The 18,928-nt window shown below is 50.8% G+C and overlaps 1 protein-coding gene across 5 annotated transcripts in view; it reads right to left on the reverse strand.

Annotated features, from left to right (window-relative positions):
- The window catches only part of ZC3H18 (zinc finger CCCH-type containing 18), a gene marked incomplete at its 3' end in the record, with an annotated part of 44,966 nt that overhangs the window by 15,645 nt on the left and 10,393 nt on the right, over nucleotides 1-18,928 (reverse strand). For 3 of the 5 annotated variants that reach the window (XM_084214845.1, XM_084214846.1, XM_084214847.1), the window contains 6 exons: nucleotides 18,217-18,365; nucleotides 17,739-17,831; nucleotides 16,431-16,588; nucleotides 14,978-15,010; nucleotides 13,380-13,497; nucleotides 11,058-11,338 (listed from right to left, as the gene is read on the reverse strand). In XM_084214845.1, the coding sequence (XP_084070971.1) occupies nucleotides 11,058-11,338; nucleotides 13,380-13,497; nucleotides 14,978-15,010; nucleotides 16,431-16,588; nucleotides 17,739-17,831; nucleotides 18,217-18,365 (832 nt within the window). The remainder of the gene's footprint in view (nucleotides 1-11,057; nucleotides 11,339-13,379; nucleotides 13,498-14,977; nucleotides 15,011-16,430; nucleotides 16,589-17,738; nucleotides 17,832-18,216; nucleotides 18,366-18,928) is intronic. The other 2 variants (XM_084214848.1, XM_084214849.1) reach the window with 1 other exon arrangement.

Raw genomic sequence — 18,928 nt, forward strand, 5'->3', positions numbered from 1 at the left:
CAGGCAGACTTTGTGAGGGATTAAAGCTTTCTGAAGCCTCTTGCACTCACCAAACGAGCAGGACAATGATGCATTTATTCCTTTCCTCAAAGCAGTGAGTTCCCAGGGAATTTGGGGGAGGAAAGGCCCCTATCCTGCTGGGTTCAGCCAGTACCACCCCATTACTCACACCACTGAAGCAACCACTCCCCACACAACTTCCTCTACTTTTTTTTGAGATAAAAAAGCCACCTCCAAGTTTTCTAATAATTCCAGGCACACTTCAACAAACCTCAGGATAATGAAAGCTCTTGGTCAGGAGCCTGTCCTTTGAAGACTTCACACCTCACAGAAGCCTCATCCCCTCCTTTTTGGCAGAGGTTCCTCAATCCCCAGCCCAGGACTGGGATGTGCTGACCTAAAAATCCAGCATCTGACTCTTTCCTTATCTCTGCTGATGTAAAAGCAATTTTACTCTTTGTCCCACAACTCCCTTGGAATATTCAGAGGAAAACCCCTCCTTTCACACTCATCCCTCCCACCAATCTCATCCCAGCTCCAGGAGCAGAGAACTGGATCCTCCATCCCACCCAGAGAGCAAGTCCCAGGCAGGGTCCTGGCTCAGCTTTACTCCCCAGCAGCCCCATTCCATCCTCCCCCTCTCCCAGCACTGCTCCACACACCCTGTTTAACTCAGCACAGGGTATCTGCAGGGCTCTGGTCAGCTTTTCCCAGCTACAGCCACAATTCCATGAGTACTTCACCTTGGAGGAACACCACAACTTGGAATATAACCTGCTAACATTCAACAGTCCAAGCTGGGCTCGAGGGCTCCTTCCAGCAGGTGTTTACAAATCAATTTGGAATTGCCAATATCACCTCTGGAATAGCCTCAAATCAACCAAGTGCAGAGAAAGAAGGAAAGGAAGACTGGGAAAAGCCTCCACACCTTGCATGAAGCAGCAGGATGGAGAGCAAGGAAAGGAGGAGAGAAAACCATGTGAGGGTGCTCATGGAACATGCCCAATATCCTGATCCAGTGTCCCTTCCCAGGGAATTGCAGTCTGTGAGCTCTGGGAGATGCAGGGGGAACATTCTAATGCCACAGGCAGCTCTATCCAGGATAAAACCTCTGGAGAAGTTTCTCCAGAATGACAGATCTGGAATCCAACAGCTGTGTCAGGGAGGTTTAGGGTGGAGATCAGGGAAAGGTTCTTCCCCCAGAGGGTGCTGGCACTGCCCAGGCTCCCCAGGGAATGGGCACAGCCCTGAGGCTGCCAGAGCTCCAGGAGCCTTTGGACTCAGCTCAGGACAGGATTTTGGGGTGTCCTGGGCAGGGCCAAGTACTGGCTGAAGATCCCTGTGTGTCCCTTCCAGCTCAGGGTACCCCACAAGTCCATGAACCAACCAAGGCCCTCCCGCCTCTCCAGGCTCAACTCCCTCCTGAACCAGTTTTCAGAAAGAAAAGCATGCTCCAGGATTTACTGTCCCTTAAAACCTCCTCAAACTCCCATCCCAGAGCCCATGCTGGGAGCTGGAACAGCTCCAGCTGAACTCCAGAGCTTGGGTGCCAGCTGGGAGCAGGGATGACTCTGAAAGCAAATCTCATCTACTTGCACCTATTACCTGGTTTGATGCAATTCCCTCTGGATGAAGTCACTTTCTGGAGGAAAGGTTTTTCCCCAGGAAAACCACAACAGAAAGCCTCCTTTTGGGGTGTGCTTGGCTTTCTGACTCAGCACTACACACTACAGACGAGGAAGGTGCTGCTCCTGTCAGGACAATTTCAAAGCCTTTCCTCAGAGCTTCCAACGTGTGGCATCACCAAAGGAACTCGTTCAGCCCAAAGCTGAGATCTGGTGCTGCTGGATTTGTCCTCCCCAGCGGAATTCAGGAGGCAGGATGGAAAGTGAGCTGCAGCAGCTCCCCAGAGAACATCCCAGTGACAGCCTGGCCAGGTGCCATGGCTGGGAGATGAGGAGGGCAGGATTTCTCCTCACTTTCACTCCTACAGCCAGGTGATGTTGTGCTGCATCTGGTGTTTGGTGGAGCTCCCAGCTCCTGAATTCAAGAAATTAAAAAATAAGAGTGGTTTGCTGCTGGCTCAGTGAGATCAACCTGCCATGGTGAAAGGGAGGGAAGAATTCCACGCTGGTGAGCCTGGGATCAGCTCAGGACTTCATCCTCACCCTCACACAGCTCCCCAGGCTGCTGGCAAACCTCACCCACGTCAGCAGAGAGAGTGGCAAAGAACTTTCATGTTCATCCCAGTCTTTTCCACCAAATTCCAATTCTTAGGAAACAACTGAAATATTTCAGAATTAACTCCTAAGTCTCTTCCACAAGGTTTTTAAAAAATTAATTAGAGGGAGGAAAAGACAAGACAAGAATGACCAAAAGCACCTGAATTTCCACCCAGATCCTAAAGAATCACTAGGGCAGCGGCTTCCAAAGGCAATTTTACCCTTAAAACAACTAAAAGTTTTCTTTTCCAAAGGGAACACGCTGATGCCCATTTGGCTGGAATGTAATGACAGCAATCAGGAGGAGAAGTGAAGCTGAAAGTGGCTTTGGCAGGGAGAGGAGGAGCAGAGGCAGCTCCAGCTGGCAGCACCCCAGCAGGGCTCAGCCAACTCCCAAATAAAGCTGCCTCCCAAAAAAACCCAGCTGAACGTCACTGAGTCCAACAAAACTTCGGAGGGGGCAATAAAGCTGCCCAGCTGAACTGTCCTCATGCATTATGCAAGTGCTGCCAAAGCATTTCTAATCCTGGAGGGGAAAATGAGCGTGCAGGGGAAAGGCTCCCTGTCCTTCCCCATCCTGGGCCAGGGAAGCAAACCTTATCACCCCTGGGCAGCAGTGACGTCAGCCTGGCCCGGGGCTGCTCTTCCAGCTCCCTTTTCTCCAGGAGGAAAAGTGCAGGCATGATTTCCCAGCCCCTGTGCTCCTGCAGGAAAGCTGAGATTGCGTCAGCGGCGCCTTTTCCTTCAGTGGAATTTTCCAGAGGAAGTGGACTCGAGGAATGACTGGAGCCATGTGCCAAAGCAGCTGTGGAGGGACCTGTAACTGCTGCAAAATAAATTCCAGCAGAGTGCAAGCATGCAGGAACTCTTCCTGTCTTGGAGTAATGGAGGGGGTAACAGCACTGGAAAGCCACCTCCGTGTCCAGGACAGGGAATGCCAGGCATTGGAGCTGCTGCCCACTGGTCTTGGGGAAATATCAGCAGGGAAAATGAAAATACTTTTCTCAAGCTGTTTCCATAGGAAGCTGAGTTATCAGTCACTTCAAAAAAAAAAAAAAGGGGAAAAAAAAAAGGAAGGATTTCTTCAAAGCCTGATGGGGAGAGGCTTGGAAATTAAAGAGTGGAGATACAATCTGAACCTCCAGGATGAAATCATCGCAGCAGGGAGATAAAGCTATCTGAGATGGCATCTCCCCTAAGGGCTGAGCATTTGACGCCTGGAGAGCCTCCTCTCCACAGCAGGAGGCAGGATCCTGCCTGGAATGTGCCAGTGATCCTGCCCTGGAATTACCTTGTTCCACTAAAATCCAGGCTGGGGGGACCTTCCTGTAACTCCATCCCTGAAATGCCAAAGAAAATCACATTCCTTGAGATCCACATCTGGGTCACTCACTGCTCTCCATCTGGATTTAGGGTAACGAAACTCTTCTGCTGCTGCTGCTGGGGAAGTGGAGGCAGCAGCTCAAGGACCAAGAGAAATTCCAGGCAGCAGGAATTTTTTGTGGAGAACATGGGAAGCTTGGTTGATCCACAGACTTTATCATCATAGAATCACAAAATGCTTTGGGTGAGAAGGGACATTAAAACTCATCCAGTCCCTGTGCAGGGACACCTTCCACTATCCCAGGGTGCTCCAAGTCCCATCCAACCTGGCCTGGGAACCTCTAGGGATGAGGCAGCCACAGCTCCTCTGGGCAACTACCATCCTAACAGGGAAGAATTCCTTTCCAATATTTTATCTAATCTGGCAGTGGGAGCCATTCCCTATGTCCTGTCCCTCCATCCCTTGTCCCCAGTCTCTCTCCAGCTCTCCTGGAGCCCCTTTAGGCTCTGGAAGGGGCTCTGGGCTCTCCCTGGAGCCTTTCCTTCTCCAAGCTGAACACCCCCAGCTCTCCCAGCCTGGCTCCAGTGCAGAGTTGTTCTTATCACCAACTTCCCCAAAGTCCTGGGAGCAGAAATGAAAGCAGAGCTGTCTAAGCAGGTTCCATGGCTCGGGGTGGCAGCTGCACCATGAAAAACGGGGATGTAAACAAGTTGTTATCGTGTTTATCACAGCACAGCTTCCATGCAGGGCACTGGATTGAGATTCCAAACAACCTTGGGGTGGCTTGGGATGTGTTCTGTATGTGAAAAGAAGGGAATTTCTTCTCTGAGCAGTCCTGGAACACCTGGAGTGTGCAGGAGCAGAGGTCCAGCTCCAGCTGGAGCAGGTAAAACCCATCTCAGCCTGGGAAACTCAACAGCCTGGGGTGATTTGCTTCCCTTAATCCCCTGCACTGCTGGAAGCTGCCCAGGGAGGTGCAGACACCTGCAGAACAAATCCCTGCCCCTGGATGCAGGCTGGTTTCCCACCCTTCACTCAATTCTCATGGATCCAAGACTAAATCAGGGCATTCCAGGCTTTTACCAATGCCCAGCTCCAAAGCAGGAAGAGCACAGAGCTGTCTGCCCTGCCTGCTCCTCCTCCTGGAGCAGACAAATGGGAACCAATGAAGGAATTAACAGATTTCCACAGGGAAAACAAAGAGGATCCCAAATCCACCATCCTCCCACCTTTAGGCAGCAGGATGAGATGCCATCACCAAGACCCCCAAAACTGACTGACAGCTACTTTCATTCAGAACTTCTACACCCAAAAAATAGGGAACAAATCCAGTTGGCAGCATTGGGAGACTACCAGAAGCTTACAGGAAAGACAACAATGACCCAGGAACACTCAGAATTAGAGATTCTTCCAAAAAAACAAGTTCAGTTGCTTTGTGGTGCACACACCACCATGAATCACTCCATTTGCATTCCCTTCTTTTTGCCACTCCTTTATCTAATCAAGCTCATTCCAACACTTTCTGACTTGCAGGCCCTGGATAACCTGCATTGATTCCAGAGCCTGGGTTATCCTGCTCATTAACGTGCTCAGAGATTAACAAAGTCAACTTGAGCCAGCCTGAGAAAACAACACAAGGGTGAGCATGGCCTGGGATCACGTCACCTTGTCACCTTTTGTCCTGGAATCTGCAGCACCTCACACTCCAGGTGACACCTTGGGAGAAGCTCAAGGTTCCTTACTGGAAAGGTTTTAGGAGGATTTAGGATTTGTCCTTCCTGACTTTGCTGTCAGTTGCCTGAGCCCCCACTCACAGGGTTATTTTGGTTTTTAATGGATGCCTAAGTGCTCTCCATTAATAGGTTTTAGTCCTGATGGAGGGAACTTCCTTCCAAAAAAATTGTGTTGTGCGTGATAATGACAGGATGGTGTGTCAGCCACTGCTCCTTCCTGGCACCTTCAGAGCTGTCACCTCCTGGGAACAGCTCTGAGGACAAGAGCCCCCTCCTCCTCCTCATCCTACCTGGAACTGGTGTTCCATGGAATTTGGGCTCCACACCATGAGAATCCCAGAGTCACTGAGGATGGAAAAGAGCTCCAAGGTCATCAAGTCCAGCCTGTGATTGATCCCCACCCTGTGCCACATCCTGTCCCTCCCTGGACACCTCCAGGGATAGGGACTCCACCACCTCTCTGGGCAGCCCCTTCCAGTGCCCAGTCATCTTTTCCACAAAGAAATTCCTCCTGATGTCCAACCTGAACCTCCCAAGGCACAGCTTGAAGCTTGTCTGGTCTTTGTGGGAAGAGCTTTTAGGTCAGACTCAGCACAAATTGCAAGATTGGAGATGACAATGTCTCACTCCAAGGTTCATTTTGCCATGCTGCTCCCCACCAGAACCCCAGCATTCCTTGGAGAGGAAATCCAGGTGGGATGTCCAGCTCTTGGATATCCAGCTCATGGATGTCCAGCTCATGGACCTCCTTCCTCCTTGCTTGATCAACAACACCAAGGGCCACCCCAGCTGAGGGGACAGCAAAATTGAGGTTCCTCCTCCCTCTGGTGGGTCCAACTCCTGTCCCTGCACAGACACCCCAACAATCCCACCCTGGGCATCCCTGGCAGCGCTGTCCAACCTCTCCTGGAGCTCTGGCAGCCTCAGGGCTGTGCCCATTCCCTGGGGAGCCTGGGCAGTGCCAGCACCCTCTGGGGGAAAAACCTTTCCCTGATCTCCACCCTAAACCTGCCTGGCACAGCTCCAGCCACTCCCTGGGTGCTGTCCCTGTCACAGGGACATCAGTGCCAGTGCTGCCCCTTGGGAATGACCCCCTGAATGCCCCTCAGTGCTTTGGGAATACAACCACCAACAGGCCCCACAACACTGGCGTGCTTCATGAGCTCCTGGAACAGATTCCCTCAGACTGATAAAGGCCTATGGCAATAACAGAAAGGATTAAAGCAAATTATTTCAGTGTGTAGAGCCTCTGCCCCCAGCTAAGGGTCAGAACATCTTGCACTGCTCTAAGTTTCCTCAGAGGACATATTTCATGTCACTTATTATCCCTGAAAGGCTTTGCACAACAGGGAGCTCCACCGGCAAGATGGAGAGAAAAAGAAGGAATTTTGCACTCAGCAAAAATCAGGCCCAGCCTGGGGCATCAGAACTTGTTCTGGAGATGGGAGCAGGAGGACAGACAGCCAAGTTATCCCTCTAATTGATCATAAAGTGTCCTGGCTTGTCTGACTGTTCGATGCCTGAGGAGGGAGGAGGAGGAGGGGGAGGAACAGTTTTACCAGCAGTGCAATCTCAGATTTTAAACTTCTCGGAGTGCTCATCTTAAGCTTGGGGAAAAAAACCCAACCCAAAGCTTAAAACAGCAACTGCACATTCACAGAATCATGGAATGGTTTGGTTTGGAATGCATCTTAAATTTCATCTCATACTACCCCCTGCCATGGCAGGGACATCTTCCACTAGCCCCAGGTGCTCCAACCTGGCCTTGAACAATTCCAGGGATCCAGAGACAGCCACAGCCTCTCTGGGCAACCTGTGCCAGGGCCTCCCCACCCTCACAGGGAAGAATTTCTTCCCACAATCCAATCTAAACCTCCTCTCTGCCAGTTTGAATCCATCTCCCCTTTTCCTGTCTCTCCATGCTCTTGTTCAAAATCCCTCTCTCCTTCTTAGCAGCCCCTACAGGTACTAGAGGACAATTTTGTGAATTCCTTCAAAAAATGCCAATCCACATGTGACAATCCCATTGGAGCCCAAACACTGCAGCCTTTTCTTTCCAAAGGCTCAAGGAGAAACACTTGTTCCCTGCATTGCTGGGTGATGGAGCTGAGGAGGAATAGAATTTAACAAAGATTTAAACCCTGATGCATTCAGGGACAACTCTGGCTTCTCCACATTTTTAGCCTTAAGCTCCTCTGTTGTTTAGAGATCAGGTTAACCTTCTCTGCTTTCAGCAGAATGGAAAGGCAATTTGTTCCTGCGTTCCTGGCTGGTTTTGCTCTTTGGGTTCTCTCATCCCTCGATTCTGTAGGTCCTGGTTTGTTCCTTCCTCCAGCTCCTGTGGGCGCCCCTACACCGACAGAGCGACCGGCGTGGGCCTGGAATTACCAACAGCCTCAGCTGTGCCTTGGGCAAAGCTCAGTGCTGCTTGCACAACCTCTGAGGAGGAGTTCTCCAGTCTCTGTGGAGGAGTTCTCCAGTCTCTGTGGAGGAGCTCTCCCAGCCCCCGTGGAGGAGCTCTCCCAGCCCCGTGGAGGAGCTCTCCCAGCCCCGTGGAGGAGCTCTCCCAGCCCCGTGGAGGAGCTCTCCCAGCCCCGTGGAGGAGCTCTCCCAGCCCCCTGGAGGAGCTCTCCCAGCCCCCTGGAGGAGCTCTCCCAGCCCCCTGGAGGAGCTCTCCCAGCCCCGTGGAGGAGCTCTCCCAGCCCCCTGGAGGAGCTCTCCCAGCCCCCTGGAGGAGCTCTCCCAGCCCCCTGGAGGAGCTCTCCCAGCCCCCTGGAGGAGCTCTCCCAGCCCCCTGGAGGAGCTCTCCCAGCCCATCAGCGCCAGGGCCGCGTGGGCCCTGCAAGTGGCAGGAATGTTAACGGGCAGCCGTGGCGTTAGCCAGCCCGGAGAGGCTGGACCTGCCAAAAGCTGGGATCCAGCAATTAGGGAAAGCCCAGAGTCTATAAATAGAGGCAGCAGAGCCCCAGGTGTGTGCTGTGGCACTGCCCTGCATCCTGCTTGCCAGGAAGCGCGCAGCAATCCCAGGTTTGACGCGTTCCACGAGCTCGGGAGCTGCCCAGTCCCGGGATGCCAGAGCTGCCCCTCTGCAGCTGGCACGGAGCAATCTGGAGAAAAGGTGACACGGCTCGAGCCACTGCACTGCCACGAGGAAGTTGGGAGCTGGTCACAAAGTGACGTGAGACACAGGCCAGAGCCAGGTCACGGCACGAGCGTGACGGGGACTGCTGGGGAAATGCCAGGTGAGGAGAAGGGATGTGGCCTCCAAGGGAGAAGCTGGAATCACGCTTTCACTTGTTAAAAAGCTTTTTCAAAACTTGTTTCTGCAGGTTTGTTTTCTCCACCAGACACCTGCAGAGCTGTGGGATGGGGTCGTGCTGACATGGATGTCCACCATGGGAACTGAAATCCCATGGCAAGGGATGGGATGGGCTTTAGTGTCCCTTCCAACATGGGCAGCCTGTGCCAGGGCCTCACCACCCTCACAGGGAAGAATTCCTTCCCAACATCCCATCTAACCTTGCACTCCCTTGAACTTAAAGCCATTCCCTCTTGCCATGTCCCTCCATGCCCTCTGAAAAGTCCCTCTCCATAGCAGACTTAAAAAAAGCGAAGAGGTGCATCAGAAACTATTTTTGAATGACCAAGACTCATCTCAAGGAGCCTGTTCTGGAGACACAAGAGGCATCCCCAGCTCCCTTGTGCCAGAGGGAAGCAGGGAATGTGTATCCCCTGAATGCTGTCCATCCCATCTTTGGGCTCTCACGTGGTTTCATGGAATGAGACAGATCCAAGATTGCTGAGCACGGCCACTGCCCCTACCCAGCACCCTTTGGGCAGCACGGGCAGCCCAAACTCTCCCAAGAGAGCCCTGCCCAGCACTCCAGGAGTGCCAGGGGAAGGAGCAGCCAGCAGGCTCATCCTTGGGTCACAGTGACTGTCACTGACTCATGACCCTGAGCTGCCAAGCAGGTGACATCACTTTCATTGACATCACCTCCATCACATGGCTCTGGACAAGATCTGTCCAATCACCAAGCCAAGGAGAGCACAAACCACGGGGCAACGTGGTAATTAAGGTGCACAAATCGTGGCTGTTAAGTGAAGATTATAATTAAACGGAACATGTAATTATGGTATTCCTATAACTGCTCTGCAGCTGCTGCTGCTCCTCCAGACCGTTCTGAAACTGTCACTTCCTCTTGGGAAAGAGGGACAAAAACCAGCTACCCTTTCAGCAATGCAGATAAAAATTCTGGGTTGGATTCAGAACTAAGCCCTGCTCCCACCTGATTCTATGTGGAGCCTCATTCCTGGCATTCTTAGCCCTGCTCTTCATTGATCCAACTCTTCCTCATGCCCATCGTGTTTCACACCTTCCTCCAGTGCAGAGGAAGGGCACGGACACCAGGCAGCAGGAAAAGCTCCAATGAACCTTGGGGAACAGCTTCCCTGCACTTCTCTGTGCCCCACACACACCTGTGTGTCCCCAGGCTGCTCCACACTCTGGGAGTCTCTGTCTGCCACTCTTCCCAAATCATGGAATGGGTTGGGTTGAGAAGGACATTGAAGTTCATCTCATTTCACCCCCCTGCCATGGGCTGGGACCTTCCACTAGACCAGGTTGCTCCAAGATGTCCCTCTGCAAAAAATGGAACCAAACGAGGTTGTGACATCAGAGCTTCCATTCCCCTGGGTATTTATCCAGTGCTTTAAAATGTGCCTCAGGCAGAGGAGGCTGGGAAGGCAGGGTACATAAATCATTTACAGAGGACCAAAACAGGAACCACATTGCTGCACTTTCAGTCTGTCTGGTTCCATTTTCTCTTTTATACAGGTCACAACCAGAATTTCCACAAATGGGTGGTCAGAGGAACCAAACCCAACCTCCTGCTGCAATTCCACCGAGCAGACACTCATTCCAAGGACAATTCCTTTCCTTTTTCAAGTTGTACTTAAATCTCCAGATACTTTTGCAATCCACAAACTCCCAAAGCAGCCCTGGTTCTTGTGACAGACATTTCTAAAGGCCTCAAAGGGATTCACCACAGGCCCCCCAGGGAACCTACCTGGAGGAGTCCCTCATCCTCCCAAAACCTCTCCAGCCTGAAGGGAAGAGGGAGGAGCTGACCATCTCCACACCAAAGGACACTCCTGCTTTCAGGGTCAGGTTATGCACTCTCATTGCCACTGATGTTTTAGCTCCACTTAGTGGCCACAAGGCTCATTAACTACAACTGTTCTCAGCAGCTACCCACACCGGGATCAGTCACCACACCGTCCAGATGCTGTCCAGATGCTCGTTGAACTCTGTCAGCTATGGTGCTGTGGCCACTTCCATGGAGAACCTGTTCCAGTGCCTAACTGTGCTCTGAGTGAAGAAGCTTTTGCTAATGTCCACACTAAACGTTACTTGACACAGCTTCGTGCCATTAAGATTACTGAAAATATCTTAATTATCTTGCTTTCAAAAGGAAAAATCTCTTTCACTATCAGTATTATAGACAATAATCAACCTGAAGTCTGCCAATTCATATCCTCCTTAATTTCAAAAGAGAACCTGGACCTCCTGGAGAAGCCTCTGACGTGCATAACCAACTCCTGCTATTTTCTGCAAGTTTAAGCATTTCTGGCATTCCTTCAGTGCACATCCAAGTTTAAGCATTTCCAGCACTCCTCCAGAGCACATCCACCTCCACCATTATCCCATGGCAGTCAGTGTGACACCGCACTGTTCACCTGCGGCTCCCACCAGCCGGGATCCCGGCACGCGCTTACCTGGGCAGCAGCGGGGAGCGCGGCTTGGCCTTGTCCTTGTCGCGGTCCCGGTCGCGGTCCCGGTCGCGGTCCCTGTGCTGCCTGTCCTTCTCGTCCCTCTTCACTCGCTCCCGTTCCCGTTCCCACTCTTCCTTCCGCCGCTGCCGCTCCTTGTCGCGCTCCCGTTCCCGCTCCCGCTCGCGTTCCCGCTGCCGCCGCTCGCGCTCCCGCTCCCGCTCGCGCTCCCGTTCCCGCTCCCGCTGCCTGGTCTCGCGCTCCCGCTCCCGTTCTCGCTCTCTTTCCTTGGAAAAAACAACAGAGAAGCCACGGTGGTGATGCTGTGGAGCAGCTCCTGGCAAAGGGTGGCAGGCCTGGGAATGCCGGGAATTACATTGCCCTCCCTCAGGCAAAGGATCGAGATCAATAATCTGCAACCCAACGACATGGAGATCAATGACATGGAGATCAATAATCTGGAGATCAATCAATGGGAATGCCAGGAATTACAATTCCAGATCAGTCCTGAGAATGCCAGGAATTACACCCGCCCTCCCTCAGCAAAGGATCAATAAACTTCAAACCAATAACAGGGAGATCAATAATCTGGAGATCAATGACATGGGAACACCAGGAGTTACAATTCCAGATCAGTCCTGGGAATGCCAGGAGTTACAATTCCAGATCAATCCTTGGAATGCCAGGAATTACATCTGCCCTCCCTCAGCAAAGGACTGACATCAATATTCTGCCAACCAATGACATGGAGATCAATAATCTGGAGATCAATAATCTGGATCCTGCTGAGCAGAACCTAGATGCAAACACAGCATCACATCCCACACAACTGTTGTTTTCAAAGGCAATGCTTGGATTAATTTGGTTTATGAAGCTTATTAAATGAATGTATTGATGTTTACAAGTCTTTCCTCTCGTTGCTGATCATTTCTATAACCAGATAATTAACTTTGCAAATGAGCACCAGGAAAATAATTGGTCATGTGTGGCCATAGCGAAGCCCAGGCTCCTGTCCTGCAGAAAACAAGGATTTAGAGCAAAGGAAAAGCTACTGTTGAAAGGATTGGATGGAAAGCACTGAAAAGCTCTCCCCTGAGCAGGACTGCTTGGTTTGGTCACTGCTCCAGAGGCACAAAGTTTGCATGAGGGGAAAGGAAGAAAAGGGTTCAGAGCCTTTCTGATCCATTGCTGGTGCAACACAACTGCTGGGATTTCAGCACTTGGCTGCTGCTGTCCTGTGCCTCAATTCTGATGTTTGCACAGTCAGGCAGGAGCACACCTGCCCAACTCTAACCCTCTCCTTCCCAGGAATTAACAAGGAACCCTCGCCTCAACCAGGTTCTTTCCTGGAAACTCCCTCCCTCTCCAAGATGTCCAAGGATGGGCAAGCACTGTTCAACTGCTACACAGAGGAGCAGCCAAGGAGCTTGAGGAGGAATCACCTTCCCACCTCAGACATGGAATTGTTAAGGCTGGAAAAGACCTTCAGATCATCAAGAGCAACTTTCAGCCAGCACCATCACCAAGGTGACCACTGACCATGTCCCCAGGTGCCACATCCACAGGTTTTCTGAACACTTCCAGGGGTGGGGACTCCACCACTTTCCTGGGCAATTTTTCTCCAATGCTTTACACCCTTTCCATGGAAGATTTTTCCTAAAATTCAATCTAATCCTCTCCTGGTGCAACTTGAGGCTGTTCCCTCTCCTCCTGTCCCTGTTCCCTGGGAGCAGAGCCTGACCCCCCGCCCCGGCTGTCCCCTCCCGGCAGGAGCTGTGCAGAGCCACAAGGGCCCCCCTGAGCCTCCTTTGCTCCAGGCTGAGCCCTTTCCCAGCTCCCTCAGGATTCTCCAAGCCCCTTCCCAGCCCCCTCAGGATTCCCCAGCTCCATTCCCCTCCCTGGACACGCTCCAGCCCCTCCAGGTCTGTCTTGGAGGGGCCCAGAGCTGACCACAACTCCAGGTGTGGCCTCAGCTGTGCCCAGCACAGGGGACAGTCCCTGCCCTGGCGCTGTGGCCGTGCCAGGGCTGGTGCCAGCCAGGTGCCAGTGGCCTTCTCAGCCACTGTCAAGCAGCACTGCATGCCCTTTTCCATCAGGCAGCTTCCCAGCCTCACTCCCAAGCCTGGAACGCTGCTTTCACCCTCATGGTGCTGGAACAGAACATCCTCCATCCCCTCACCTCCAGCGTGCTCTGTGCTGGGACTGAGCCAAGACTGAACTATTTGAAAACTCCTGTTTCAAGCACTGCCCTGGAACTTTGCCAAGGCCCAGAAGAACCTGGAAGAAAGTCAGGAAGGGAAAGGGGGAAGAGGGGAGTTCCTTACTTACTCTGTAGTTACGGTAGGGGTCGGGGTCTGTGTACTGAACCCTGAAATTCTCATACTGCCCACCACGCCAGAAGCGCTCTATTTCATAGTCATAATAGGGATCTGCATAGGGATCAAGCCTACAATGAAAAACAGGGAGTGTTAGAGAGGGAAAAGGCACCTTGGCACCACAAAAACCCTGTGTGCTAGGTCAGCTCAGCCACTGTGACAAGAAAACCACATTCAATGCAGCAGGGCTGTGCAGAGATATTTATTTTCTACACAGCCCAACCAGATAGTCTTTTTTAAGTGAGGCTTATCAGAGAAAAGCACAAACCTTTCTCGATAAACACCAAAAAAAGAGCTACCAAAAATTCAGCCTTCAAATCAATGTGGTGCAAACACAGAAAGTGCTTTTGAGAGCCCCTTCCAGTGCCTGCAAAGGGAGCAGGACATGTTCTGCCTCATGGATTGAGAGCTGGGATTTCTGCCCATGCACCCACAGCTCATCCCAAATTCCCTCAGGAGTCCCCCAGTTCCTGCCCCTGCAGTGATGGCTGCCACCAGTGCCACCAGTACAGGACAGGAGCTGGTGCTGAGCTTTGCACAGGGAGCAGTGGAGCTCTGGGGCAGGTCAGCAACCCTCTGGACCTGGAATGACCCCCTGGAATGAAGGCACCACTTCTCCAGCTGATAACCTCCAGTGGGAATCAGCTGCTGGCCCAGCCCTGGACTGGGGAGCACGTGGCACACACACAACTGCAGAATGAAGGACTTTTGGGAAGGAAAAGGACTGAAACCCCACCCTCCTCATAGCTGCTTCCTCCGTTTCCTGATTTCTATTTGATGGTTTTAATTCCCCAACTCAACAACATCCAAGCACCTGGAGTGCAAATATCAGATCCACTGTGAGGATGAGGAGGGAGTACAGGGAATAAGAAACTTCCAGGGCCACAGAGGAGTCAGTGGCAGAGCTAAGATTACACAGCAAGTGCTCCCAAATTCCAGATTATCCATAACAAGACTCTGATTTATTAAAAAAAGGAATAAAGAGGCCACTTTTTGGATTTTTACAGTGCCAAATAACCTAAACCAGGTTAAGATGTGGGTGCTGTCCTGTGAGTGGTACCTGTATTTCTTTCAGTGCTTTTAAATAATTTCAGATTTCTCTTTTGGAGTGAAGTAATAAGCCAAGGGAAGGAGAACCAGGGTTTGGGATGCTTCAGTCAGCAATAAACTCCTGACCAAACCCAGAGCAGCCTGGATTCAGTGACATCAGGTGTTCAAAGAGACAGGAAAACATCTCAAGGCACACCAGAAAGGAAACACTGCTTTTTCACACAGCCTCAAGCCCAAATTTCCCCTTCCTATAATATTGGTGGAGTTTTTTTTTTTTATTTCAAAAAGGATCTCTGCTGTGTGTTTGGGAATTTCAGCACTTATACAATTAGAAAATAATTGGTACCACCCCAAAAATAATCCAGTCTATCCACTGAGTCAACTGCTGAGGGGACAGGGGTCTGTCTGTGGCCTCGGAAGTTGGAGGAAATGCAATGGAAAAAAAGGCAAAGGAAAATTTTCTTACAGTTGTAACAGTACTGGAATCAAAGACCTGCTTACCCATAGTTAATGTTTTCTTTGATGTCCACCTCCCTATAGTTATTCAAAAAAGAAAAAGGGATTCATGAACTACTGAGACAACTCCACATGTCACAAGACAGTGCTGAAAGCATTCTCCACATCCCAGCTGCACTTCCAGTGCTCAGTTGGCTGCAAGGTGTCCAGCTGGGCAACAAACTGTGTGTGGGGAGGAGAAAAATCAGCATTTTCTAGAGCTTACAGCAGCAGATTCATAACTTTTCCCTTCACACACAATGAAGATATTTTAATGCCACAGCCTGTTCACACAGCCTTTAATTTTCAGGAATTCCAGTTGTTGGATGACTTTTGTTTAACACTGGTTATGTGCAATACCTTTTTTTCCTGGACTATATGAAAACCAGGCCTGCTCTGAACAATTCCTACATCAGAGAGGCCCAAAATGCTGCTGGTGCATTTTATAGGGCAGTCATAAAATGAAGATAATGGAGGAGCAGCCCCCAGAACACTGGGAGTAAACCCCAGGTGCCTCTGAGAGGAACACAAGGCCAAGATCCAGAGCCAATGAAACTCAGGAAAATATTAATACTTTAGAAATTTCTTTTCCTTCAGGCTGCAGAACTCAAGACAGGATTTTTTGTATTTTTTTTTTTAATTAAGGAAAGGAATTGCACTCCAGAGCAAATCAAAGAATATTGAACAAAAGCTTAATCTACTCTTTTTGAGAGGTTTTTTTTTTTTTTTTTAATTGATCCACTCTAAAATAAACAGAACTAAGCCTTGCAAACCCTCTGGGAGTGGAAATATTTCCATAATCTGTCCATGTAGGAAGAACAGAGGATGCACGAGCAAGGAGAGACAAATCCACCTGTGTTCCTGCACAATCCCAGCCTCTTTCCTAAAAATTCTCTTCCCATTCGTTTTCTTGGCTCGAGAACTACCAAACAATTTCCCAGAGCTGGGTTTGAGGTCTCCAACACTTGAAATTTTACCTGAAAACCCCAATCAGCTGAACACTTAAATTTAGGGTGCTTGCTGTGGCCAGGTACCAGCTTTAACTGGGACCAGTCCAGGTGTCTGTTAAACCAGATCTGCCCCAGCTGAGGCACACTGAACACGCTCCAACTTCGCAGCCTCAGCTGGAATGCTTTTAAATTCTCACGGGTGGGATAAGGAAAAAAAGGGAGAAAAAAAGCTGGAAGAACACACTGGCTTGAGGGAGGCAATGCAGAGCTGGAGAGAGCCCAGGAGGAGCAGAATTCCAAGGAGACTGGAGGCAGGAAGGGCTCAAGGAGACCGGGAAGGGAGGTGGGGCTGAACCGAGCGAGCGGAGGCAGCTCAAGCTCTCAACCTCCTGTTCACGGGAGCTGCTCCCCGTTTGGAGGTGCCATCCCCGGTCTGGAGGGGCAGGGGGGCCCAGGCAGGGCAGTCCCACCCAGGGTCCATCCCTGGAGCTGCCAGGGCTGTCTCTTACGCGGGGTCCCGCACGTCTCTGGTGATGCGGTAATTCCAGTCCCGGAAGAACTCGTTCTCCTTGTCGAACTCCCGCTCGTCCTCCCCGATGGTCACTGTGAACCTCTTCTCCTCAAAGTCAGGCTCCTGCTCTTTCCTCATCGTTGCCTTTTTTAATACCTTTTTGAAGAGAAGAAAGGTATTAAAAATACCTGTGGAAACCCAGGAATATTTCTCTGTCTGCTCTGGGGTGCCCTGACCCCAGGGCAGCACTGACTCTGACCCTCATCCACGCAGAAAGTTTCCCAGACTTCAAGATAGACTGGAATCCACAAAAGTGTGAAATAGATCATAGAGAGCAGTGTAGGTGTGTCACTTGGTGAGAAATTGAGGGTTTGGGGTTTTTAGTGTGTTGTGGATGGAAGCAAGATGGAGGGCACAGGGTGTTGTGCTGGGTTTCTTCCTCATGGCTCTTCTTCTTGGGTTTGGGAGGCATTTTGCAATTGGGCAGAAAAGCCCCCCTTGGGGGCTCTTTGGGATCAGTTGCTGGGTTAAAAGGGAAAATAATCCAGCTCTTAATTGGATAGTTCAGTCTTAAAAGACCTTGTAACCAGAGATTGTTGGCCATTTTGTGCCTTCTAATGAAAAGCTGCTGAACTCACAGCAGTGAGACTGTTTTACTAATAAGAAATAATAAACACTTGGGTCAGAACAAAAATTACTGTCTCAAGTGCCTTCAGTCCAAATCCAGAAAAACCAACGACTGAAACCACCACAAATCCCTTTTCAATACCTTCTTTTAATAAAAAAACAAAAATTAAAAAACCCTTTTTAAAGAGCACAAAAATAGTGTGAGGAGAGAAGATTCCTGGGGCAGGGAGAAATTGGAATATTAAAAATCCTGCCCTCGGGAGATTTCCTGCAGCCACAGCACCTTCTTCCCTCAGAATGTGCAGGATACTGGACTTTTCCTGATTAATTCCCTATTCCACCAGCTCAGAACAGCAGGAAACAGAAGTTTCCCCCCCGCAGTGATGACAAAGTGGAGAAACAGGTACTGAAGGGAAGGAAATTGGACCAGCTTAAAGATTTGCTTTGTGAAGGGCTGGACTTGAGGGCCACAAATTCCCACTATTATTTGAATATAAACCCCCTCTCAACCCGGATTTGAGCTCCTCTTGGCTGTCTAACAATTGTGATGTACAACAAATCACAATTAATAGATTAAAAGGCAAAAGGAATAGAGAAAGAGCAAGACACCTGTGCTCCAAAAAGAACTTTTCCAGGGGATTTTGGAGGCAGCCAGCAATTCCCTGAGGAAGGAATTTACCTCTTTAGCATGCCGGAGTCCCCTCTCCCAGGCACTTTCTGTTGGAGGGTCTGGAGGAGGTGGAGGTAAGATTTCATCAACCACTGGGCCTCCCTGTTGGAAAGGTGAGGAGAGCAGGAGAAGACACTTGAGTCAGTTTTAAACAGCAAAGCTGTGCTTTGTAAAGCTACTCAGAGTTACTCCAGCCCTGCCTCAGCAGGACTAAGCTGGGAATCCACGGAATTTTACCCCCCTCTACTGGCAACTCCAAGATCTCCATTTAAAAATCACATGTTCAACTGTGGGTTGAATTTTGCTGAGGTATTAGGTCAAATAAAGAGGAGGAAAACCCCAGGATTGTGGAATGGTTTGGGTTGAAAGGGACCTTGAAGCTCATGGGACACTTCCCACCAGACCAGGCTCTCCAAAAGCCCATTGGAACGCTGCAGGGATGGGAGGGTGGTGCAGGAGCCATAAGGGGCCAGAAGAGGTTCCATACCCAGGGGTTGGCGGGCATCAGCGGGTGAGGGCCCATGGGAGGGGCCCCGTTGGGGGAGAAGGGCTCAGGTTTGGAGATGAGTGAGTAATTCCCCTTGTCGTTCACTCCGGGGTGGATAAAGCGGCAGTTCATGCCCCAGGTGCAGTGTCCTGTGGGAACACACAGCTGTTAGACCCTGCTGCCCCCAGCCAGCAGCACTCCAGCCCCACAGCCACCACAACCCCCCCAGGCAGCCAAACCCCTTCAGGAGTAATGCTGGAGGTGTTTGACTTTTCTCCTCTCCAGCTGGGTTGGGATTTACCTGTGTGCACACAGGTGGGGAGAGTTGGCACTCTCCACCTGCCAGAGGGGACAAACAGATCCAGACACAGATGGGTCAATGTACAGAACCTTATTCCAGCTGGGAGAAGGGAGGGAGGGAGGGCTGGACACACACTGTCCATTAAATGTAGGAATAAGCTTATGAGATCCTCATTTGTTAATGACAAACATTTCCAGTTAGGAGCTTTGCCTTTCGCAAGAAACCAGAGGCAAAGCAAGCCCCACACTGCATGCCAAACACACAGTGGTGAGGCAGGGAGCAGAATCATGGCATGGTTTGGGCTGGGAGGCCCTTAAAGCCCATCCAGTTCCAATCCCAACACCTTCCACTATCCCAAGTTGCTCCAAGCCCTGTCCAGCCTTGCCTTGGATGGAGCAGCCACAACCTCTG

This window comes from Fringilla coelebs, assembly GCF_963513975.1.
Source record: "Fringilla coelebs genome assembly, chromosome: 14".
NCBI classification, from domain to species: domain Eukaryota; kingdom Metazoa; phylum Chordata; class Aves; order Passeriformes; family Fringillidae; genus Fringilla; species Fringilla coelebs.